This window comes from Somniosus microcephalus, chromosome 3, assembly GCF_052327205.1.
Source record: "Somniosus microcephalus isolate GS21.2 chromosome 3, FLI_Smic_1.0, whole genome shotgun sequence".
Taxonomy (NCBI): Eukaryota; Metazoa; Chordata; class Chondrichthyes; order Squaliformes; family Somniosidae; genus Somniosus; species Somniosus microcephalus.
This window is the reverse complement of record NC_140989.1, coordinates 346,827,167-346,852,807: the sequence shown is the minus strand read 5'-3', so window position 1 is coordinate 346,852,807 and position 25,641 is coordinate 346,827,167. Positions and strand designations below refer to the sequence as shown.

At 46.9% G+C, this 25,641-nt stretch overlaps 1 protein-coding gene across 6 annotated transcripts in view; it reads right to left on the bottom strand.

Annotated features, from left to right (window-relative positions):
- Window positions 1-25,641, bottom strand: part of bcar3 (BCAR3 adaptor protein, NSP family member) — a 219,140-nt gene that overhangs the window by 24,835 nt on the left and 168,664 nt on the right. For 5 of the 6 annotated variants that reach the window (XM_085983300.1, XM_085983301.1, XM_085983302.1 and 2 more), the window contains 3 exons: window positions 6,126-6,254; window positions 3,927-4,372; window positions 1,185-1,285 (listed from right to left, as the gene is read on the bottom strand). In XM_085983300.1, the coding sequence (XP_085839426.1) occupies window positions 1,185-1,285; window positions 3,927-4,372; window positions 6,126-6,254 (676 nt within the window). Of the gene's footprint in view, window positions 1-1,184; window positions 1,286-3,926; window positions 4,373-6,125; window positions 6,255-25,151; window positions 25,540-25,641 lie in introns of those variants that run through there. The other variant, XM_085983304.1, reaches the window with a different exon arrangement.

Below are 25,641 nucleotides of genomic sequence, written 5' to 3'. Positions count from 1 at the left end.
GTTCCTGCCTCTACCACCCTTTCAGGCAGTGAGTTCCAGATTCCAACCACCCGCTGGGTGAAAAAGTGGTGAATCTCCTCTGCACCCTCTCCAATGCAATCACATTCTTCCTATAGTGCAGCGACCTGTGGCCTAACTAGCGTTTTGTACAGCTCCATCATAACCTCCCTGCTCTTATATTCTATGCCTCGGTTAATGAAGGCAAGTATCCCATATGCCTTTTTAACCACCTTATCTACCGGTCCTGCTGCCTTCAGGGATCTATGTACATGCACACCATGTACATGTAAACCATAGTCAGCGTCAGCTGTGGCTCAGTGGGTAGCATTCTCGCCTGAGTCAGGAGGTTGTGGGTTCATAATCCCACTCCAGAGGCGTGAGCACAAAATCTAGGCTGACACTCCAGTGCAGTGCTGAGGGAGTGCTGCACTGTCGGAGGTGCTGTCTTTTGGATGAGACGATAAGCCGAGGCCCCGTCTGCCTTCTAAGATGGACATAAAAGATCCCATGGCACTATTTCGAAGAGCAAGGGAGTTATCCCCGGTATCCTGGCCAATATTTATCCCTCAACCAACATCATTAAAAAAAAATCAGATGATCTGGTCATTTATCACATTGCTGTTTGTGGGAGCTTGCTGTGCGCAAATTGGCTGCCGCGTTTCCTACATTGCAACAGTGACTACACTTCAAAAAGTACTTCATTGGCTATAAAGCGCTTTGAGATGCCCCGTGGTCATGAAAGGAGCTATATATATGCAGGTTCTTTCGTCGATAGGATATATTTAAAAATTACAGCCAAATACCTGGATGACTTATTGTATTAAGTACTTTGGTTTTCTGTTATTAATGGACAAGACTCACGTGTTACAGTGACTGAAAATCCATTAGAACTGGTATAGCAGTACAGGAAGGTTAGCTTTAAGCAGGGGAAGGAAAGGGTAATGGTTCAAATAATAAAACAATTCTTTGCGGTTTACATTTGGTAAACAAGCAGCAAACTCCTCACGTTATAAACATACAGGTCAACACCGACCATTGGACAGGGTGAGGAATTTAGTAATTGTCACAGTCATTTTTATGCACAGAAAGACGATGTTGAGGTCTTTCTATTGTAAAGTCTTTGAAGAGTTATGCACATCTTCAGTGGCACTGCCGTCTAAAACTGCGAGTGATTGAAAACTCACCCAAAGGAAGGTAACTTTCGGACTGATGGGACTTCAAGGGCTGTCGTCTATCCTGCACATAGTCAAGGCTCGCAGGCTGGCTCCCACTCTTGTCTTTATTCCTGCGGCGACAGAGAAAAGAAAGCTTTTTAAAACCTGTACGTCTGCTGCCTTACGGTACTTTAAAAACTTTGGAGCGGCGCAAAACTTTGCCAAGTGCATCGAAACTCAAGTACTTTTCAACGGGAGGCTTCTTTTGCTCACACCTCAAGCAGTGGTACAGTATGGAGTACAGGCAGCTGAAGACGAAAGGGGCTGTTAAGCTGCCTATAAAAACGTAAATGTACTGAATCCCCATGATCTAGCTGAAGGAATTCAGCAGAAGGATGTAAAACAAACCGCGGTACGGAAAAAACATCAACAACTTAACCTGCTGTACATCCTCGTTTGAAACAGCTACAAAGACATTAATCTCCCCAAGGTCAAAGATGGGAAAAAATGACGTCACTTTAAATTGCTACAAGAATACAAATCTTTTTAAGAGCAAAGGTCACACAGATTATGTTGGAAGATGGAAAAACTTCGAATCAATTATTAACGAGGAGACGTTTCATTTTAATCGGATTGCACCGAGGATTACACCAGCGAGTTATGTATGAGTTTCCTTGTCCAAAGTTGAATTAGTAACATTGTGGGTAAAGAACAGTGCGGGAGACTCCTGGCAAAGAATCCTTTTTCCTGTTCATTTAGGCCAAAGTAACATACTCTAATCCAGCAAGATACCGCAAAGGCAGCAAGGTGTCCAATCCCATTTAAACTTCATCAGACTTTATTTTTGTTGCACTTCTTAATGGCGTTGGATGCAAGGTTGTCAGCGTTAGGGTACTAGCTGGACAACATTTGATGGCCTTTACCCTTTCCCAACTGATCTATTGTTCTTAGCAAAAATACAATACAATATAAAATGTATTCATACTTTGGGTTTAAGTTCAATCTTTCTCACCCAGAAGGTTTAAGGCAGAATCAGATGAGCACTTGAAGAATAATTTTAAAGGGTTTATCATCAGTGGGCACTGATTTAAGGTGATGGGCAAATGAACCAGTAGCAACATGAGGAAAAGCTTTTTTACTCAACAAGTGGTTAGGATTTGGAATGCATTGCCTGATAGGGTGGTGGATACAGATTCAATAGCAGTCTTCACAAGGGAATTGATACAAAGAGCAGGGAAATGGGACTAGAGTAGAAAGAGCAGGGAAATGGGACTAGAGTAGAAAGAGCAGGGAAATGGGACTAGAGGTAGGCAGCCCCACTACTAGTGGCCAGGTGTGGGGCTGAATGGCCTCCCACTGTGCTGAGATTTCTATGGTTCTACGGTAACAATTGGGAGGTTGGAAATGTCTGAATGGGAGAGGGTCCATTGACAAAATCCATTTAAACCACGGGTGCTCATAATAATGTGGGATGGGAGGGGAAGGGGGGATTGGCTGCAGCCCACCCTGCCCCTCACCGGCTGTGACCCTCAGCCAGCCTGCTGCTGCTGCTTGTGCCCATGCACCTGAATTCACCACCTGCCTGTGCTGGGATGTTGCTGGAGCTGGGATTAGAGAGGAGGGAGGGGAGGCGGGGTCAGGGAGAGACCATGCATGTATGTTTATTTAAGCTTTTACTTCAGGAAGCCAATTACAACAAATCCAAACAGGAAACCAGTCCGACATCTAATCGTTAACAGGCAAGACATATTCTTTAAATGGAAAGCTCGTTCAATGGCTGTGCTTTTTAAAAAAGCACACAAGATTATTTTTATGCTGGGTGTGTAAGAGCAGCCCTTGAGCCAATCAATGGACAGGGAACTGTGACCCTGAGCAAAAATGTAAGAAGTCACACAACACCAGGTTATAGTCCAACAGCTTTATTTGAAATCACAAGCTTTCGGAGCGCTGCTCCTTCATCAGGTGAAGTGAAGAGTTGCATATAAGCACAGCATATATAGTCAGAGAATAATGCCAGATGATTACAGGTAATCTTTCTAACTGCCCTTTATCACACCTCGGCAGAGAGATAATCACAGCAATCACAGGTGTGAATGGTGTCCAAACAGGTCAGTCAGGAAAACATTACATCAAAGAACAATGAGGTGGGGTCACAAGGGGTCAAATGTTTCAGATGCTGGGGTCTGTAAGAAAAACAAAAAAACAAAAAACTATTTTCCAGCAAAAAAAGTTTTTTGTTTGTTTCTTGTTTTTCCTTACAGACCCCAGCATCTGAAACATTTGACCCCTTGTGACCCCACCTCATTGTTCTTTGATGTAATGTTTTCCTGACTGACCTGTTTGGACACCATTCACACCTGTGATTGCTGTGATTATCTCTCTGCCGAGGTGTGATAAAGGGCAGTTAGAAAGATTACCTGCAATCATCTGGCAGTACTCTCTGACTATATATGCTGTGCTTATATGCAACTCTTCACTTCACCTGATGAAGGAGCAGCGCTCCGAAAGCTTGTGATTTCAAATAAAGCTGTTGGACTATAACCTGGTGTTGTGTGACTTCTTACATTTGTCCACCCCAGTCCAACACCGGCATCTCCACACCTGAGCAAAAAGGTAGTGAGTAACTCTGATGAAAGCAACCGAGAGATTTCTGCACAGTGTGTGATTCAGTACAGTTTAATTTTATAAGATATACTGTTAAACAGAAAGGCATCCATAACTTGAATCTTAACCTGCTGCAGGGAATGAATTATTTCCTTCCAGGAAACCCACCTCAAAAGGTTTCCTGCTGATAGAATCCGCTCCTGACTGAGCTCATTTGACATGTTCAAGCTCAGCCGCTTTGCTGTGTCCACCTTCCCGTCTGACGTAGAGCAGAACTGCTGCCCGACAGGAGCAGCCGTCCCATATTTTTCCTCCACACACCTCAGTGGAAGGGTCCGATTTATGGGCTGGAAAATGATGGCCCCGATCTGCTCGAAGACCGGCTTGCGATTCCCCACGTAGCACCGGACGAGAGCGGGGATGCTGTCAAAGCTCTCCCGCTCAAACTGGTACTGCAGGCGGGAGTAGCCTTCATTCAGCCTGATGATCACTTTGTTGATCTTGAAATGGTGAGGAGCATTTTTCCACTGACAGGTCAAGACGTGGTTTCCCGGGCTGGAGAGAGAGTCGCGGATGAGGAAGTCTCCATCTCTCTGAATTAGGGTCTCTGCCATCTACAAACATAAACACGGTCAGCGTGACTCAAGAGAGGGCGTAAGGACATTTATACGCAGGGCTGCTACACATCATCACATCCACTTCCATCGCAGCAGCTCACAGCATATCCAGGTTTTCAAGAACCTGGTAGCTATTTGAATGTTTCACATACAGTAGTAAACAAAACCAAATGGAATATTAGGAACAGGTATAGGCCATTCAGCCCCTTGAGCCTGATCCGCCATTCAATTAGATCATGGCGGATCTGAACCTCAACTCCATTTACCCGCCTTAGCTCCATATCCTGTGATATCCTTACCTAACAAAAATTTTGCAATTGCAGTCTTGAAATCTCCAATTGTCCCAGCATCCACAGCCTTTTGGGGGAGAGAGTTCCTGATTTCTACTACCCTTTGTGTGAAAAAGTGCTTCCTGATTTCACTCCTGAATGGCCGGGCTCTAATTTTAAGATTATGCCCCCTCGTTCTGGATTCCCCCACTAGGGGAAATAGTTTCTCTGTATCTACCCTATTGAATCCTTTTAACATTATATAAACATCTCGATCAGATCACCGCTTCATCTTCTATACTCAAGGTTTAGTGCAACCTGGCCTCATAATTTAACCCTCTAAACCCCGGTACCATTCTGGTGAATTTGCGCTGCACCCTCTCCAAGGCCAATATATGCTTCCTGACATGCGGTGTCCAAAACTGAATGCAGTATTCCAGATGGAGTAACCATGTATATATCTATTTTTAAGACTTCTGCAAATGCAGAAAATAGATGCACTCATCTGCTCGTGTGTTTCTTATTTCAAAAGGATCAGGCAGCCACCCGTAAAAACAATCATCATTTGCACGCTTCAATCAGGGGGCGCTGGATTCCCAAACGCAGGACTGAATGGTTGGCTCTAATTTTAAGATTATGTGCCCACCCCCGCAGAGGAAATAGTTTCTCTGAATCTTCCCCAGTGAATTCTTGTAACATTTTAAACATCTCGATCAGATCACCCCTCAATCTTCTCTGCTTAAGGGAACACAATCTGGCCTGAAGTGCCTTGGGACGCTTTACTATAAATGCAGGCTGTTGATGTTGCTGCCTCCAACCGGACGAGCTCCACCGTCGCCCCAGCCGTGATCACTGCTCTCAGCACCGGCTCAGAATCAACCCTGGGTGACCTCCTCGATCAGGACCGGTCGGAGACAGGGGGGGGAATTCTCCTCGGTGGTAGCGCTAAACTGGGCGTTATAGCATCGGCCGTTTGTTATACACCCTGCCTGATACTCAGACCTACTGAAGGCAATGGAACCGAGATTCAGGCAGGGATTATAAAGGGCGCTCGATAGGATACCGCCCGCTTTGCTCTACTAACGAGGACCAACTTCAACCCCAGAGACATAACCTCTGAGCCACGGGGAAGGCTTCTAATTTGATACTTTAAAAGATAAAAGGCAACTTTGGTTTAATGTGATTGTGTTTTTCCATTTATTAACCAGCACAACAGCGTTGTGAAATTGGGGCTCTGGGGAAAATGATCTCATCGCTTATATTGAAATAATCAGCGTTAAGTGATACTATATAGTCTAGACTGACTCAAAACCATATGGGAACTCCGGAGGAGTCTTGTATAGGAAACATGGCTCTAGCTCTTCTCTCTGTGGTCATTTCTAGCAGGACTATGCAAAGTATTCAAGTGAAGCGAACAATCACAGCTCAATAGAAAGTAAACAGCGCGATCCAGATCAAAAAGTTAATGTTCAGCAGCATACCTGCCTGGGAATGTGACCGTGGTACCAGGCGTGACTTCGCAGGTCTTCGCTGTTTAACTTCAGCTCTTCCTCCAGCTCCTTTTTCAGTTTCTCAGGCGGCGAATCCATTATGTACCTTTCCTTTGAGAACTAAAAACAAAAGGGCAGAAACATCAAAGAGCCAGTCAGCATCCCTCCCCGATTCCCGCAGGTAGCGGCTCCGCGCTTCAATCGGATTTTCTCATCAAACCCGCGTGGGTTCCAAAAACTCACTTGGTCGCGATTCCCATTATCCAGCTGGTGCTTTACCCATCCTTTTTAATCTCAAATCAATAGCCGCAGGAGACTGCGCTGGGTCACACTGTTAATGATTAGCAGTTGGAAATACCCAAGCTTCGTCGGGCTAATACTGCCAGATTAGGCACTAACTGCTCCGCTCACTGTTCTCTTACAGGATGGCATCTGTTCCTGAGCTGCTAATGACGCTTTTATTTGCACTTTGCTGACTCAATTATATTTAGTTACAAAATAATTAATTTCCGTCGCTACATATTTTGGGTGCTATTATATGCTCTGTTCACAGCTCTGAAAAATCGGTTTTGATGCCATAAAATTGTCTTTGCCCAGGAGCAGCTTTATATGATTCAGGCAGTTGCTTGGAGATGTAACAATTGAACGCTTATATCTACCCTCGTTTCTTTATCCTGCAGAACTCGAAGGGATGATTCACTTCCAACGTTCTGGTCATACTTCTTTACAAAGGTAAGAAGCAAAAAATTGACATGGTGGCCAAAAAGGCACATTCAATCCCTCAAGGTAATTTCCATTGTGTGTTTGTGTGAGTGTGTTCATACATGTACATTTCAATTTCAATTTCATTTGTCACATAACCAAATACAACAAGTGAAATCCAGTCAGTGAAATGCTTTTTCCCTTAACAAGCCGAGCGCACCAAGCAGCAAAGGACACTTAGCTGCTGGTACGCACGGAGCCCGCAAGGACGGCAGCCATCTTCATCGGCGCCATCACAATAGGGTCTGCTCTCGCCTCGCTCCGCCTTTCCCGCACTTCTGCCCGGCAGTCTTCAGCCGCCGTGGTACGGACGCCATCTACTGGGCTGACAGCGACTCTTTAATGTCCTCTCCATGGCGCTGGTGACTCTAGTAGCCTGCGTGTCTCCTCCACACACCTGGCCTGCAGATTACCCCTGGCTGTCCCACTTGGCGTCCTGGTAACCGGGTTCCCTCTCCGGCTCCCGCTCCTTTCAAACTGTGTATATATGTGTGTGTGGCCTAGTTTGACATCGAGGATTATGAGCAGATTCTGATCCCTGATGCAACTTCATTTGATGAGCCGATAATTCATTAATGTTTATTTATTAGTTCACCAAAACACCAGAGTGGACCAGTGTTTGGCTTGTTACATAGAAACATAGAAACAGAAGATAGGAGCAGGAGTAGGCCATTCGGCCCCTCGAGCCTGCTCCGCCATTCAATGAGATCATGGCTGATCATCCAAATTCAGTACCCTGTCCCTGCTTTCTCCCCATATCCCTTGATCCCTTTTGCCTTAAGAAATATATCTAACTCCATCTTGAATATATTTAATGACTTGGCCTCAACTGCCTTCTGTGGTAGTTCCACAGGTTCACCACTCTCTGGGTGAAGAAATTCCTCCTCATCTCAGTCCTAAATGGCTTACCCCTTATCTTTAGACTGTGACCCCAGGTTCTGGACTCCCCCGCCATCAGGAACATCCTTCCTGCATCTAGTCTGTCTAGTCCTGTTAGAATTTTATAAGTTTCAATGAGATCCCCTCTCATTCTTCTAAACCCCAGCGAGTATAAGCCCAATCGACCCAATCTCTCCGCATGCGTCATTCCTGCCATCCCAGGTATCAGTCTGGTGAATCTTCGCTGCACTCCCTCCATGGCTTGTTATCGCTGTTTGGTTTAATTGTCACTCCATCTCTGCCTTTATACTAACGACAGGATGTTTCCATGAGCTGGCTCACCATAGGAAGGTCTTCTGTCTAACTGTTGAAACGAGCTCTCATTGGGCCGGGCAGTAGGGTTGCCAACTCTTCCGGATTGCCCGGGTAGTCTCCGGGAATGGGGCAGGGGTCTCCCGGAATGGGGCAGGGTTCTCCCAGTTGCTGCCGCCGTCACGTGATCAAACCTGCAGGAATACTTTCAACGAGACTTGGCAACCCTACCAAACAGGCCTAAGTGACAGGCTGCCCTGGAACTCCAGCTCCCTGCTGTCTGGCTACAAGGCCTCTTCTATTAGGCTCCCTGGAGGCCTAGCTCAAAACATGCCAATTATTTTCAAATTATAACCGAATGCTCCACTAATGGGTTAATACATAATGAGGTGTGTACTCAGTTCCACGGAGGACAAAAGGTAAGGAAAATATCCCAGCAGTGACGCTTCTCATTTTGATCAGTACCATTACTTTCTTTAATTCTGTGCGCGCGTGGCCTAGTTTGACGTTGAGCATTATGAGCAGATTCTGATTCCTGTTGCAACTGTACTCCATTACTGTCAATTTAATGAGCTGATAATTCATTTATCTTTATTTATTAGTTCAACAAAACCAGAGTGGACCAGTGTTTGGCTTGTTATCGCAGTTTGGTTTAATTGTCACTCCATCTCTGCCTTTATTCTAATAAAACAGGATGTTTCCATGAGCTGTCTCACCTCTGTCACTGGCCATGTCTCCTTCTGTTGATCAAATAAATGTGCAGCCGCAAGTTATTAACAAAATACCAGCAAGAACTTCCCATTCCTAATATTCTCAGTGCTTGTTTGGCTTATGGAAATGACTTTGTGGTACCTCTGCATCTTGGGTCTGACCAGATTTTACACTCGGTTCCCTGCAGCTTAATCAGCTTAAAAAGACTGTGGTCCACCGCAGGCTACAGATTTCTCCCCCATGTCACTCCATTGACGTTTGCCCACATAACAAGAGTCAATGCGCTTCGATATAATTCATTCTACGCGATGAAGGGCTTTGAGGTTTTTCTGAAAGATGTGATAAGGCTGTGCACAAACGCAAGTCTTTCTTTCTCTTCTGACAAAGGGCAGGCCTGTTGTGGAGTCGGAAACATTGGGCTGGATTTTCAATGAGGATTCGGGTAGGAGGCGGGACTACAACTTTCGGGGTTGTAGTCCCGCCTCCATCGAGTTCCAGCCAACCCACGCGATTTTGACTTGATTGACCTTGTTGAGCCCGCCCAGCGCAGGCCAATTAAGGGCCACCTGGCAACAGGTGACGTCACAGATTGACATTTCATCTGTCAAGAGCTTTTGACAGATGAAATATCAGCGTTTCACAGCTGTTTGAAGCTGTCAAACACTGACAATCTGTACTCTAAGTTAATTCCTTCCTCTCAGGATGATTTAGAGATCTCTCCGGAACAGAAAGCTGAATGCTGCAATTCTTGACAGATCGCGGCCATTCTGCTTTCTGTGCTGGTGAGATGAGGGACTCCCGAGACCTGAAGGAAGGAAGGCTGTAAAGGCAAGTAAAACTTCTTTACACACACCAAACACACTTACCTTTGCACTCATGCACCCATCACTCACCTGAACACCGGACATCTCGACCCCTCCAAGCCCTTCAGCCCGACGGCCCACCTCGCAAACTTGGCGTGGTTTGGAGCCGTCGGGAATCCCACACTTCAGCTATGAAAATAGGGATTAGGCTAAAAACTGCCGCGGGTCCCAGCGCGGGTCGGGTACCCGCCTCCTTTGAAACTGGCATGGAGGTGGGTTGGGGGCGGGATGGGTTCGTGCCCCCCGATTTTGGGATTTTAACCTCCCCATACGCCTCCAATCCCGCCTGCACGGCTCAATGAAAATCCTGCCCATTAGGTCTGAAATTCTGCGGGGCTTCTCCCAGTCCCCACTGTAACTTTGGCTGAGACCCATGTAGCCTCAAAAAGGGAACAGCATGGTTAGCAGTTTTTAACTTGGGGGTTATGCTGGCCTCCTGCTGAAGTTACAGCGGGAGATCGGGAGAACCCCCTTGTGAAATTTCCAGCCCACTCCCTATTTCCCCTCATCACTTCCTCCCTCAGGGGAGGGGGAGGGAGGAGTGTCCCGTCATACGAAGGTCTTCTGTCTAACTGATGAAACGAGCTCTCATTGGGCCGGGCGGTAAGGTTGCCAACTCTCCTGGATTGCCCGGTTGTCTCCTGGAGTGGAGCAGGGATCTCCCGGGAGTCTCCCGGAATGCGGCAGGGATCTCCCGGGTGCTGCTGCCGTCACGTGATCAAACCTGCAGGAATACTTTCAACGAGACCTGGCAACCCTACCAAACAGGCCTAAGTGACAGGCTGCCCTGGAACTCCAGCTCCTTGCTGTCTGGCTACAAGCCTCTTCTATTAGGCTCCCTGGAGACCTAGCTCAAAACATGCCCATTATTTTTAAATTATAACTGAATGCTCCACTAATGGCTCAGTGGGTTAATACATCGTGAGGTGTGTACTCAGTTGTACTGAGGACAAAAAGGGAAGGGAAATATCCCAGCAGTGATGCTCCTCATTTTGATCAATACCATTACTTTGTTTAATTACAAGTTAGAATCATAGAATGATACAGCACAAAAGAGGCCATTCAGCCCATTGTGCCTGTCCCAACTCTTTAAAAGAGCTTCGTTTTCTTATAAAAGAAAAAGAGTTGAATTGACATAACAGAAAGCCACCCTGAAGCCATATTCATACGGACCTGTCTCTCCAATGCCATGGAAGGAGTTAAACTCCAAGAAGGTGTCCTTGCACTGTGGCGCCCTCCAGTGGTGGTACTCTATATAATCTATATTATATTTGGAAATCCCAGTAGAAAGTAGTGGGAGTATCTTCAGTGGCTCAAGAAGGCAACCCACCACCACCTTCTCAAGGGCAACTAGAGATTGGGCAAGAAGATGCCAGCCTTGCCAGTGATACCCACATCCCGAGAATAAAAGAAAAACAATTTACAGATTTATTGCCACAGCTTCTCATCAACTCCCAAGTTAAGCAATTGAAACTCGGAATGGAATCTTGACATCAGCCTGTTGAGTCATTCTCTCCTCCTTCAATACAATTAAAAAAAACATTTAGAGTATAACCCGCCTCTATTCTTTTCAAAGTATTACCAAGTATTTGCAGCACAGAAACAGGGCATTCCATGCTGGTGTTTATGCTCCACTCGAGCCTCCTCTCACCCCATCAACATATCCTTCTATTCCAGTCACCCTCTTGTGCTTATCTAGCTTCCCCTTGAATGCATCTTCTTCTTCTTCGGCAGTCCCTCGGAACCGAGGATGACTTGCTTCCACATTAAAAATATGAGTTCTCAGGCGACTCTATTCACCTCAGCTACTCCCTGTGGTAGCGAGTTCCACATTCTAATCACTTGCTAGGTAAAGAAGTTTCTTCTGAATTGCCTGTTGGATTTATTAGTGACTATCTTATATTTATGGCCCCTAGTTCTGGTCGCGCCCACAAGTGGAAACATCTTCTCTACGTCTACCCTATTGAACCCTTTCATAATCTTGAAAATCTCTATCCGGTCACCCCTCAGTCTTCTCTTTTCTTGAGATAGGTCAAAGAGGTAGGTTTTAAGAAGCACCTTAAAAGGAGGAGAGAGAGGTGGACTGTTCAATCTTTCCCTGATAGTATAACCTCTCAGTTCTGCTGGTCTTAGGCAGCATCTCTAAAAGCGCAGGTGGGAAACCCGCTCACAGGCCTCCAAGTGCCACTCTGACCCAGCTGCCAGGCAGTGCACGAGAGCTCACCAGAGAAGAGTCTCTCTCTGACCTCCTCACCGCAACCAGTGGCTGAGATCAGGAGGGCAGCTGAATGGATCCCTCGTCCCACTCCTGCTGTGCCAGGAGGTGTTTGTGCTTCAGTGTGCAAAACGACAGTGCCGTTTGTTGGTCAGACACCAATAATTCAGAGGGAGGGATGGACACAAGTTATATCGCGCGGGATCCACCAACCTAAGAGAAGATCCAAGCTGGAGTCGATTCAAATTTAGTCTACTCCTCTTAGTCTGAAGTTGCTTAATTTGAATTATTTTGTTAACTTGAATTGAAATTGTATTATTAAAAAAAACTCCTGTGCTGCTTTGTTAAAATGTCTTAATTTGAACTGCTGGATAATTTGATTGATTTTTGGCACTATTAACGACTTTGAATTAGCAGGAGCAGCCTGCAGTCAATTGAAGGAGCATTCACCAGTCTAACAGGGTTCCACCACAAACGCCACATTACAATCATTTCACACTAGTTTTAAGATTTAGAACCCCAACTTACAGACACAGAAAGCAAGAGGGGGAATACAGATTCTGAGGAATGACGTTCACCCACACTGATCCCAGGCACACGCAGCCAGCTACCACACGTACAGTGCAGTCAGTGGATTGTACACAGCTTATCCAAAACTCTGAAACAACAACAGAAAATGCTGGAAACACTCAGGTCAGGCAGCATCCGTGGAGAGAGAAATAGACCTGAAACGTTGACTTTGTTTCTCTCTCCACGGATGCTGCCTGACCTGCTGAGTGTTTCCAGCATTTTCTGTGGTTATTTCAGATTTCCGGCATCCGCCGTATTTTGCTATTGTATTACCAAAACTCTGCTGCCCGTATCCCAACTCGAACCAAGCCCCGTTCACCCATCGCCCCTGTGCTCGCTGACCTACAGTTGCTCCCAATCCAGCAACGCCTCGATTTTAAAATTCTCATCCATGTTTTCAAATCCTTCCATGGCCTCTCCCCTCCCTATCTCTGTAACCTGCTCCAGCCCTCCGAGATCTCTGCGTTCCTCCAATTCTGGCCTCCAACTCTTGCGCATCCCCGATTTTAATCGTTGCACCATTAGCAACCGTGCCTTCAGCTGCCTAGGCCCCAAGCTCTAGAATTCCCTCCCTAAACCTCTCCGCCTCGCTCTCCTCCTTTAAAATGCTCCTTAAAACCTAACTCTGAACAAGCTTTTGGTCACCTGCCCGAATTTATCCTTATGTGGCTCGGTGTCAAATATTGTTTGATAACACTCCGGTGAAGCACCTTGGGACGTTTTACTACATTAAAGGCGTTGTATAAATGCAAGTTGTTGTTGTTGAAGTCAGCCTGTGGAAGTGTGCCACAGCTGGTGTAGCTTATGATGGAGTAAGTATATGGGGCAATGGTAAGAGAACAGTCAATCGAGGTTACACATCAACCTCCCACAGGGAGCGATCTCATCGGGGTTCAACTGATCTCAGATACAAAGAAGTTCATCTGCACATGCTACAGGAAGAAGCTAATCCCTGGTGTATTACCGGACAAGTTACTAGAATATTGCATCTTAAAGATTATCAATAGTTCCTGCAAACAAGGCCTTAATGGGATCTGCCTGGTGACGGTTTGTTTTTAAGGCCTAGACCACCTCATCACTGCTGGAGTGCCACGAGGGCCAATGCAGTCTCTGAATGTTTTGACATTTATGGAATGCCTGATATCAAGAGGCTGCAAGGCCAGCGGGGAGGAACTCGGAGCAAGAATGGAATGGAAGGCAGCCAGCCCTTATACTGAGGAGTGCGGAAGTACAGATTACAGGCCCCAGGTCACTGCAGAGCTTCAGAACGTGGCCGATTGTCTGCTGGGTGGTATTTGTAACCCATCGGTTAATGCGTTCACGTGAAATTCCTCTGTTCTCTAGTTTAATACAATCAATGGGGACTAGCTGAGGTGCTCTTGCAGAGAGCCGGCACGGGCTCGACGGGCCGAATGGCCGCCTTCTGTGCTGTAACCATTCCATGGTTCGAATGACCCTTTTTCACTGTTGGTGTTTCAACATACCTTTTAAATCAGTAATCAGAGGAGTTCCACGCAAATGTGTTAACCGATGGGTTTTAAATATCATGGCAGAATTCAGCTCTGGGAATCCCTAACCTGCCTCATCCAGAAGTTCACCGACCACATCCTATCTATAACTATAGGTCCTGCTCATCCATCACCCCTGTTCTCATTGAACTCCACTGTCACCCCCAAATCACAGTGAGGTGGGGGAGGGGGGAATTTTCAGTTTGGGTAGACAAGGGGGCAGAGCGATCGCCAATGGGATCCAATGTTCCAGTTAATTTTGTTTTTGGGTGCTCGGCCCGTTTAAGGGGCTGTGCAGCATTTCCTATTTAAAAGCCGGTGAGCCGGCTGCGTGGGAGCTGCAGAGCACGGCGTGGCCGCAATGCTTAAAGGGAGCATAACCCCCCACCCCCACCCCATTCCATGTCCCTCCCACACTCCCCCGTGGCACCAGCAAGAGGCTCAAACCATTTCCATGGTCGGGTTTCAGTACAATACTATTGGCAAGCTGCCAGCGCTCAAACAGTACTGACAATCAGCTCGATGGTGGTGGTGGTGGGGTGGGATGGGGGGGGGGGGGGGGAGGGGTTGTGTGCAGTGTCTGGAAATGCAGGTGGGGGACACGGAGCAACTGGCAGTGATTGGGAAGGTTTTATAGTGGGGCTAGCAATGAGCATTCATGCTCCTTTGGGCCCCACAAAAATTAGTGCCACAGATTTTTTTTTGTTGCCATTTCTAGTGTGACCCGCAGTGGTCCCTTTAAGGGGCACCAGCCGCTGGCTGGGCCGCTCTCCGGCCAGCAGCCGCTGGCTGGGCCGCTCTCCGGCCAGCAGCCGCTGGCTGGGCCGCTCTCCGGCCAGCAGCCGCTGGCTGGGCCGCTCTCCGGCCAGCAGCCGCTGGCTGGGCCGCTCTCCGGCCAGCAGCCGCTGGCTGGGCCGCTCTCCGGCCAGCAGCCGCTGGCTGGGCCGCTCTCCGGCCTCTGCCGCCTCCTCCAGCCCTACATCATACCTCGCACCCTCTGCACTACTGTGCACTCCCATTCCCCCAGGCAGAGCACCTGAACCATCATGACCCTGCTCCCCAGACTTCCCTCTGCCCATTCTTCAAAAGCATCCTCAGAACTACCTTTTCAACCATGTCTTCGTTCATCATTTCCCAATTCACGCTCAGTTTACTCCAGCTGATTCCCCCTCCCCCTGGATCCTTTTTTGGCAATTTTCTCCCCTTCAGGAGACAGTAGCTCCTTGCTGGGGTATGGTTCTATGGGCGCCGCCACACTCTCGTAGCTCACTCAAGCGGCCATTCTTCGGGTACGAGACTAGACAATGAGTGTCAGTAGACTATTCCCTCTGGAGATTTAGGCTTTAGAGAGGGTACAGCTCAGGGTCACTAGGATGCTGCCTGGTGTGAAGAAATACAAATAGGAAGACTGACTTGAAAAATTGGGCCTTTTAATGTTAGAACAATGCAGATAATAGGGTGATATACTCGGTGTGTTTAAAATTATGAAAGGATGGAACAGGGTAGATAGAAGCAGACTGTTTCCAGTAGTTGATGGGTCTAAAATGAGGGGCCATAGATACAAGATTAAATAGAAGGGGCTAGAAATTCAGCTGGTTAGCACCTCCTGTTAGCGCCTCCGGGGGGGCGATAAAGGGGAGCTAACCACTTACCGCCCGGGCGCGGCGAGAATATCACCACCCGCTAACTTTGGCGGGAGGTTTGCAGCGGCAGTATGGCGTTACGCTCCGATCTCCTTCGCCTGGAGATCGTGACGTCATCGCCATGCGCATCGCCCCGGACCCAAACTTCGGTTCCGCCCCCTGCTGCATCGCCGAGTGAATACACCGGCAGCCGCAGGAGGCGTTCATCGGGAGGCCGGGCGTTTCGGGGGTGATACTTAAAGGCGAGGCGACCGAGGTAGGAAAAAAAACCTGAAATGCTCGTTCTCTTTTTTTTTTTTGCTTTTTTTTTCTCCCAACGATCGATCAGCCCGGCACTCTGCTGCAGTGCATCGGGCTGATCGGGCCAGATCGTGGCTGCCGTCGGGGACCAGGTAAGTTTTCCCCTTGCAGAGCCTGCAGTGATGGCCCTTCCCTTTAAGGGAGGGAAGGAGCCTTCCAACGCGGCAGTGCTGCTCACCTACCGCCCTGCCTGCTGCGCTCCAGGAAGGAAGTGGAGCGCTGGATTGAGCACTCCACTTCCTTCCTGGAGCACAAAACCACATTTTTTAAAGGTTGAAAGACATTAGTGCTTGGCGCTAATTTTTTCAACTTTTAAAAGTTAGCACCCTAAACGGGGCTATAATGAATTTCTCCCGAAGAGATTTAGAACAGAGGGCAGGAGCAATTTCTTCACATAGAGAGCAGTGACTAAAAGTACCAAAAAGTACTTCATTGGCTGTAAAGCGCTTTGGGACGTCCGGTGGTCGTGAAAGGCGCTATAGAAATGCAAGGCTTTCTTTCTTTCGAGAGATTTGAAGCTGTGAAATCCATTTCTAGGGTTAGTGGTGGAGGCAGAAACTGTCAACATTCAAGGTTAGGTTGGATAGATGAAGGAAAAGTGGCTAAAGGGATATGGGAACAAGGTGGGTAAATGGAGACACACGCTGGTTGGATCGAGCGACCTATTTCGTGTTATAACTTCCACCTACTTCTATGGGAAGCATCACCTCCAAACCCACTTCTGTTTTTCTGCCCAATGTCCACAAATGCTTACTCCCAGTAGGGGGGGGGGGGGGGGGGGGGTCACTGAACTGCAATCAGGAGTGGGAACCCAGGCAGATTTTTTTTATCCCTCCCTAACCCAGTGACGTGGTGAACACTAGTAGCACCAGCTCAGGCCAGGCGACTCAACATAGACCTGCTCCTTACTGGGTGACTCACTGAGCGCTAGGGAGACAGCGTAGTGAACTTTTAATCAGGTGTTTAATGTCAGCATCAGAGAGTGGGAATTAACTTAATAACATGTACAAGTGGTGTTCAAATAGATGTTCTTTCACTGTGATTAAAAATGTTTACTGCTTACCATTTCCTGTGGTTCAATAATCTGTGCCTTTTGACACTATTTGCTGCGCTAGTTAAAAGCCCTTACAGATCAATAAAATATATCAAAGGCCTCACCTTTGTGGGTAAACAGGACATGTAAGATTTGTGCCTAGGACCCACCGGATTATTTTACATATTAGGGCAGTCCCACCGCTCACTGTGATAAGGTGCCACTGATTTATACATTGCACAGTATACAGAGAGTCAGAGAGTGATACAACAGAGTAACTGGCCACTCGGCCCATCAGGCCAGTGTTTTCCTCCACAAGTCACCTAGTCTAATCCCACTCTCCAGCTCATTCCTAGTTATGTAATGTAACCTATTAAGTACTGTTTCCCTATTAAGTACTGTTTCCCAATTCAAAAAAAAGTGCTCATGGCTAAAATAATAAATAAAATACTTTTTGACGTAAGAAAACTCACTAAGCACTTTTCACAGAATTCACAGAAACCCCACAGTGCAGATAGAGGCCATTTCGGCCCATCAAGCCTGCACCGACACATATCCCACCCGATCCCCGTAATCCCTACACCAACACATATCCCACCCTATCCCCGTAACCCCACGTATTTAATCCCCCTAGCACTAAGGGTCAATTTTATCATAGCCAATCAACCTAACCCGCACATCTTTGGACTGTGGGAGGAAACCGGAGCACCCGGAGGAAACCCACGCAAACACGGGGAGAATGTGCAAACTCCACACAGACAGTCACCCGAGGCCGGATTCGAACCCGGGTCCCTGGCGCTGTGAGGCAACAGTGCTAACCACTATGCCACTTGGTTGAGTATAAAACAAGGCTTAATGAGTTTTCTTACATCAATTTAATCAACTGTTTCACAACCATGAGATTCTAGTTACATCACTAGTTCCTGGTTACAAAAACCATCCTGGGCAAGCTGGGCCCACGCCCGAGTATTTATACTCCTTGGACGGCGCCACCAGCTGGCCGCCCACTGTTATTTCATGAGTCATTTCTTCATGAATGGTAAGATTCATGACACTTTTATTGACACAGTCTGATACACCTCAAATACATTAGGGTGCCAGACTCTGGTGTTCTTGTGAATGGGTTTGTAAAACTGTAACTTTTGTCTGTATTAACAGACTTAAACATAGAAACATAGAGATAGGAACAGGAGTAGGCCATTCGGCCCTTCGAGCCTGCTCCGCCATTCAATGAGATCATGGCTGATCTTCGTCTGAGATCTTAGCTGATCTTACCAGTTCAGTACCCCGTCCCCGCCTTTTCTCCGTAACCCTTAATCCCCTTAGCCTTCAGAAATATATCCAATTCTCTCTTGAAAATATTTATTGAATTAGCCTTCACAGCCCTCTGTGGCAGGGAATTCCACAGGCTCACCACTCTTTGAGTGAAGAAATTCTTCCTCATCTCTGTTTTAAATGATTTGCCCGCTATTTTTAGACTGTGGCCCCTGGTTCTGTGCTCCCCTGCCATTGGAAACATTCTCTCTGAATTCAGCCTGTCCAGGCCTGCCATAATTTTATATGTTTCGATGAGATCCCCTCTCAATCTTCTAAACTCCAGTGAGTACAAGCCCAAACTATTCAATCTCTCCTCGTAGGTCATTCCCGCCATTCCAGGTATCAGCCTGGTGAATCGCCGCTGCACTCTTTCCATGGCAAGAACATCCTTCCGCAGATGGGGCGACCAAAACTGTACACAATACTCCAGATGCGGTCTCACCAGCACCTTGTACAGCTGTAGTAAGGTATCCCTATTCCTATACTCGAACCCCCTTGATATGAAGGCCAACATACCATTTGCCTTCTTAATCGCCTGTTGCACCTGCATGCTCTCCTTCAGTGACTGGTGCACAAGAACACCCAGGTCCCTCTGCACTTCCCCATCTCCCAATCTATTGCCATTTAGATAATAATCTACCCTCCTGTTTTTACCCCCAAAGTGGATAACCTCGCATTTATCCACATTATAGTGCATCTGCCACGTATCCGCCCATTCCCCCAACCTGTCCAAATCGCACTGTAGCCTCCTGACATCCTCATCAGAGCCCACCCCTCCTCCTAGTTTAGTGTCGTCAGCGAATTTGGAAATATTGCATCCAATTCCCTGATCCAGATCATTTATATATATTGTGAACAGCTGGGGTCCCAGGACAGATCCTTGCGGCACCCCGCTGGTCACTGCCTGCCACTCCGAAAACGAGCCGTTTATTCCAACTCTCTGTTTTCTATCCGCCAGCCAGTTCTCTATCCACGTTAATACTTTGCCCCCAATCCCATGAGCCTTAATTTTGCATGATAATCTTTTGTGTGGAACCTTATCGAAGGCTTTCTGGAAGTCAAGGTACACCACATCCACTGGCTCTCCCCCATCTATTTTACCAGTTACTTCCTCAAAAAATTCCAGCAGATTAGTCAAACACGATTTACCCTTTGTAAATCCATGTTGACTCTGTCCGATCCTTTCCCCATTTGTCAAGTGCTCCGCTATTTTATCCTTAATAATGGACTCTAGCATTTTGCCCACAACCGATGTAAGGCTTACTGGTCTATAATTCCCTGCTTTCTCTCTACCCCCCTTTTTAAATATTGGGGTAACATTAGCTACCCTCCAATCCACGGGTACTGTTCCCGAGTCAATGGAGTTCCGGAAGATGATCCTTAGAGCATCTGCTATCTCCAGGGCCACCTCAAGTACCCTAGGATGTAGTTTATCAGGCCCCGGGGATTTGTCGGCCTTCAGTCCCCTCAACTTACCCAACACCATATCCCTAGAGATACTAATTTCTGTCAGCTCCTCCCTCTCATTAGTCCCTATGTTTGCCGATATTCCTGGGAGGTTATTTGTGTCCTCCTTTGTGAATACAGAACCAAAGTATGAGTTTAATTGGTCTGCCATTTCCTTATTCTCCATTATATATTCTCCCGAATCGGACTGCAAGGGACCGACTTGGGATTTTACCAGTCTTTTCCTCCTGATATACCGATAAAAGCTTTTGCAGTCTGTCTTTATGTTTGCTGCAAGTTTACTTTCGTATTCTATTTTCCCCTTCCTGATTAATCCCTTTGTCCTCTTTTGCTGTATCCTGTACTGCCCCCAATCTTCCGGTCTGCTGCTTTTTTTTGCCAGTTGATATGCCCTTTTTTTTGATTTTATGCTGTCCCTAATTTCCCTCGTTATCCACGGTTGAGCCACCTTTTTAGGTTTATTTTTATGCCAAACCGGTATAAACATGTTCTGGAATTCTTCCATTCTATCTTTGAATGCTTGCCATTGTCTATCCACTGTCAATCCCCCCAGAAACACCACCCAATCAATCTTACCCAATTCCCGTCTCATACCCTCGTAATTCCCTTTATTTAAGTTCTGGACCTTAGTCTCTGATTCAATTTCCTCACTCTCCATCTCGACTGAGAGCTCGATCATATTATGATCGCTCTGACCCAAGGGGCCTCGTACAAGAAGATTGTTGATAAGTCCCTTCTCATTGCACAATACCCAGTCTAAAATGGCCTGATCTCGAGTCGGCTCCTCGACATATTGGTCCAGATAACCGTCCCGAAAACATTCCAGGAATTCCTCCTCCTCAGAATTTTTACTTGGGGTAGAACTTGACTGCGACAGTGTAAATCAGGTGATAATTGAGTCGTCAGCCCATTTTACATCTCTGCATTTATTTCTATTGACGATCAGGATCTACCTCTACTTCTCACCTGGGAGTCTGATTGTGTGACAGAACAAACCAAAAACAAGGTTAAAGCCCACCGCTGTTAGAATCAAAGGTTGGGGGGGAGAATCAAAGCGAAATTAAAATGGTCGAGCTGTTGTAAATCTGAGCAAACTACTCTTGTCCCCCACTGTATTTCCACAATAACAACAACATGTGGTCAGTCGCCCCACTACATGCTGCTTTTTATAGAACTTCAGCTGCCTGTAATGACTGCTTTTTCCATCTACAAATACAGGTGAAAGCCAGACAGAGTCAGACAAAATACCTCCAGAACTCAGCATTAGGGGGCCCGAGTGCCTTACATTCTTTTTCCATGAGCTGGCCAATGCATGCTTCAGTGAATAGGAGATTTTCCAATCTGCGTTATTTTAACACTAGCACTTTAACCTGCTCATTTTAAACCTGTTCCACTTGATCGGCAGCCCAGCCACCATCTTAAACACCTCTATTACCAGCGCACCGTGGCTGCAGTGTGCACTATCTACAGGAACCATTGCAGCAACTCGCCCAAAGCAGGCACATAGGATCATCACCTCCAAGTTCCCCTCCAAGTCACGCACCATCCGGACTTGCATATATATCACCACTCCTTCATTGTGCCCGGGTCAAAATCCTGGAACTCTCTCCCTAACAGCACTGTAGGGAGCACCTTCACCTCACGGACTGCTGCGGTTCAAGAAGGCGGCTCACCACCACCTTCTCAAGGGCAACTAGGGATGGGCAATAAATGCTGGCACTGCTAGTGGCACCCATAAACCGAGAATTATTATTTTTTAAATTTTAATGGGTTAACGATGACCTTATATAACACCCAATCCAGGCTTTACGCTCTTGTCTTTCCTGAAATAGGCAGTGTGACCATGTCTGCACAAACAATAAGCAGGATCTGGAGCTGATGGGTCAACAGCAACAAAACAACTCCCCATTTATCTAGTGCTGCGCATGTAAAAGAACATCCCAGAGCGCTTTACAGCTGCAGTGGCCAGCTAGCAGGGAGTGAAGGGATTTAAGAGGGGAGGCCAAAGGCAGAGAGATAGAGCGATTTGAATTTACGTAAGGGGAGATGTTCCACTATGGTGTTCCTGCTGCCGAGGAGCCCATTGGGAGCGCATGTCAAGAAATTGCTCATCCCAGCCCGTGAGTTTTCACCCAATAATATAAAATGGACGTGAAATCACCAGTTGGGGGACAAGCAATTTCCCGATACGACTCCAGGCTGGGAGTGTGAATTTCCCCATATGCCCTCCCAGCTGGTGCGCCTTTGCACTGGGTACCGAGGGAGTGAATCTACCCCACAGTGTCTTATCGCACCTCTTAGATATGTTTCAAACCCCTTCACATATAATGAGTGACTCTGTGATGCAGCGACTGATGTAATGTGGGCAAATTCCTTCAGAGGTCTTTGAATGCAGAGAGCACGAGGTAGCAAAGATGAAGTGCTTTGGGAAGAGAATTCCAGCGGGTAGAAGTGTAATGGGAGCGTTGGACAAACAGCAGTTCAGAGTTGCGGGCTGGGGTGTGGGACTGGGAGAAGATTTCCCAAAAAGGGGACGATGATGTCCCCAGCTGGTGATTCCCCGCCCATTTTATATTAATGGGTGAAAACTCACGGGCTGGGATGAGCAACTTCTTGACATGCGCTCCCAATGGGCTCCTCGGCAGCAGGAACACCATAGTGGAACATCTCCCCTTACGTAAATTCAAATCTCTAACTCTTTGCCTTTGGCCTCCCCTCTTAAATCCCTTCACTCCCTGGGGATTTGGAAACACCTCGTACCATCTTGAAATTGATTCCAACAAGGATGATGCCAAAACTGAGAGATTATACCAAATCAGGAAAGACTGAACAGGCTGGGCCTCTTTTCTCTAGAAAAGAGAAATCCTGATAGAGGTCTTTAAGATTGGGGTTTGATAGGGTAGACATAGAGAAGATGTTCTGACTTGTGGGGGCAGACCAAAACTAGGGGCCATAAATAGAAGATAGTGACCAATAAATCCAATAGGGAATTCAGAAGAAACTTCTTTACACAGAAAGCTGTAAGAATGTAGAACAAGCTACCACATGGTGTAGTTGAGGCGGACAGCATAGATGTATTTAAGGGAAAGCTAGATAAACACATGAGGGAGAAAGGATTCGAAGGATATGTTGATAGGGTTAGATAAAGAAGGGTGGGAGGAGACTCGTGTGGAACATAAACATAGAAGATAGGAGCAGGAGTCGGCCATTCGGCCCCTCGAGCCTGCTCTGCCATTCAATGAGATCATGGCTGATCATCCAAATTCAGTACCCTGTCCCTGCTTTCTCCCCGTATCCCTTGATCCCTTTAGCCTTAAGAAATATATCCAACTCCTTCTTGAATATATTTAATGAACTGGCCTCAACTGCCTTCTGTGGTAGAGAATTCCACAGGTTCACCACTCTCTGGGTGAAGAAGTTCCTCCTCATCTCAGTCCTAAATGGCTTACCCCTTATCCTTAGAACACCGGCAAAGACCATTTGGGCCGAATGGCCTGTTTGTGTGCTGTACATTTTATGTAAAGCTGATGCAATAGAATTCTTGGAGAAATCCTGTAATAAGAAAGTTGCAGAATCCAGGCAACCTGTGCATATTCTCCCCATAAAACCCGATGTCAGCTTTGGTTTCAGATGGATGGGCTCGGTTAAATTCAGCCAGTGACTTCAGTTCACAGTTCACAGGCTGTCACTAATAATCTAAACCCACTCTTCACAATGAACCGCTCATCATCGTGCACTGTGACCTCTCACCCTTTCGGTATCGGCCAAAACGAACCCTCGCCTCTGTTCTAATATTGGCCTCACTGTAAAGAAATGAATGTGCCTCGGGGGTCAACACATTTCTCTGGGAAACTTTCCATCCGACAAAAAAAAAGCAGCCCTTATCGGGGCAATCTCTGTGCATGAGGTTCCACCCTGGTCCTCTATCAAATGATGTGAATTATCTGACCGCTCGACAGTTTCTCTGGCTCTCTCCCTTCCTGTCAATCTGTAAACTAAAAAGAAAATCTCCGCTGAGATTTCCCTTGGCCTGTCGTTATCAACTTCTGCTGGCTGAGAGCTTTCAAGCCTCAACTCCCATGTGGAAGGTCATTTAGGAGAAGACGTGCTCTTTGCACCGCTGGCAGCCGTGAACAGAAACCCACATGAAACACACAGCAGTCTCACAGACTCTCGGCTTTCTGGCTGCGATTAATCACCTCCAATTTGTGAATTCTGTCCATCTGGGATTAAAAAGGGGGAGGAGGAGCGGGGTTTAAATGTATCTTTATTCGGATTTCGTATCTAAAACATAGATAAAAGGAATTTTTTAAAAAACCGCCTGTGTTTAGACAGGAGCAAGGTCGGAAGAAGGGGCAGTTTCGCAGACTATCAGTTGCCCAGTGGGCTTGTCAACATGCCCCTTTCAAATCATACGGGGGGCTGCTGTGGAGGCAGGGTTCAGTGAAGCCAGCTCCGCCAGGCTGTGCCGACTTGATGGGTTTCAATCATATCCAGAAATTGATTCCCTGGAAGAGTCTCGCTGACTTCATTGCTCCCAAGTCCAGTGTATACAAAAATGCAATCAAAGTGCGAGCTACCAGTTCCCAAGTTGCACATTCACGCTGCAGCCAAACAAGTCTCAAGGCCGTTCCCCTCCCCGTGAATCACAGCATTCAGTTGGGAAAATGCACCAATTGCCTTCCAGCTGACGACAAAAAACGGCCCGATCTTTATTTTTAAACGATTGGGGGTTTTTTTAGCATGCAGTTTACTTGTGGTGCGAGGGTTATTTGTGGATCATTTCCTCAGCAAAAACGCTGGTTGGACCCAGAGCCCATCCAACACTAATAATACCGTAGCGCTCACCCAGAGAGAGAGGAGAGCTGGCTCCCAACTGAATGGAAAGTTCCCATGACAACCTCTCCAGTTATTTAGGTATTAACACTTCACGCCAAACTAAGCAGTGCAACATTGCTTCATATCGTGCAGTTAAACAAGCTCCGCGAGTCTCGAAGAACAGACATTGGAGGGGGGGGACCAAACGCTGCCTTCCTCTGAATAACTCAAGCTAAACACTTGGAAGGAGTCCCGCATCAACCGGTGTGAACAGAGGGGAGCCGAGCCCAGCAAGAGTGCAACTAGTTAGGAAAGAGGAAATCTGAACACAACCTGCCATTCACCAAACTCTCCCTGTCTGGGCTCCGGACTCCTGACAGTGTACTATTTTATTGGGCACTTTAAACAAATTTAACTGTAAATTAAACAAACTTCAAATGAAACTTAAACAAATCAAATTAAAATTGTGTTGGCCGGGTTCTGCTGACAGTGTAATGACAGGGCTCGCAGGCTCCGAGCTGTGAACCGATGCTCTACACTATATTTCGCCTCTCTGAATACCTCATTAGTAATACAACTGCGTTACTGTTCCCCCGTGCCGAGAATTCAAAGTACATACCTTGACTCCAATGTAGGAGTTCCGGTAGAAACAGCACAGGGCTGCCGAAAGAGCTCTTAAAATACTGCATCTCTCAGTCATTTTTGAAGATGTTGAAGTCCGTTATTTTTGTCTTTTTTTTTAAAAATAAACCCACGGAAAAAAGGTTCCTAGTATACTGGACTAAACCGTGTATTCCACAGCTAGAGGCAAGCCCATCACAGGGACCCGCGCATCTTCCCCATTCTATGTGTGAGTGGGAGCCCTTCTTATCCACACGTCTCTGCTTCAGCGGGTCTCCTGGCGAATCAGACTCTGGGGCTCTTTCTGTATCCTCCTGGCACGCTACCCTTAAGCAGTCCATGTATGGAGGGCTGGGCTCCTCATGTGATCCCGCGTACTCTGCACTGGCAAACACACTTCCCACCATCCGGGAACAGCCCTTAAGCAGAGAGGGTTTAATTGTAAGTTCTGTAGAGCTGTCAGCTACCCACCTACCCACCCACTCACT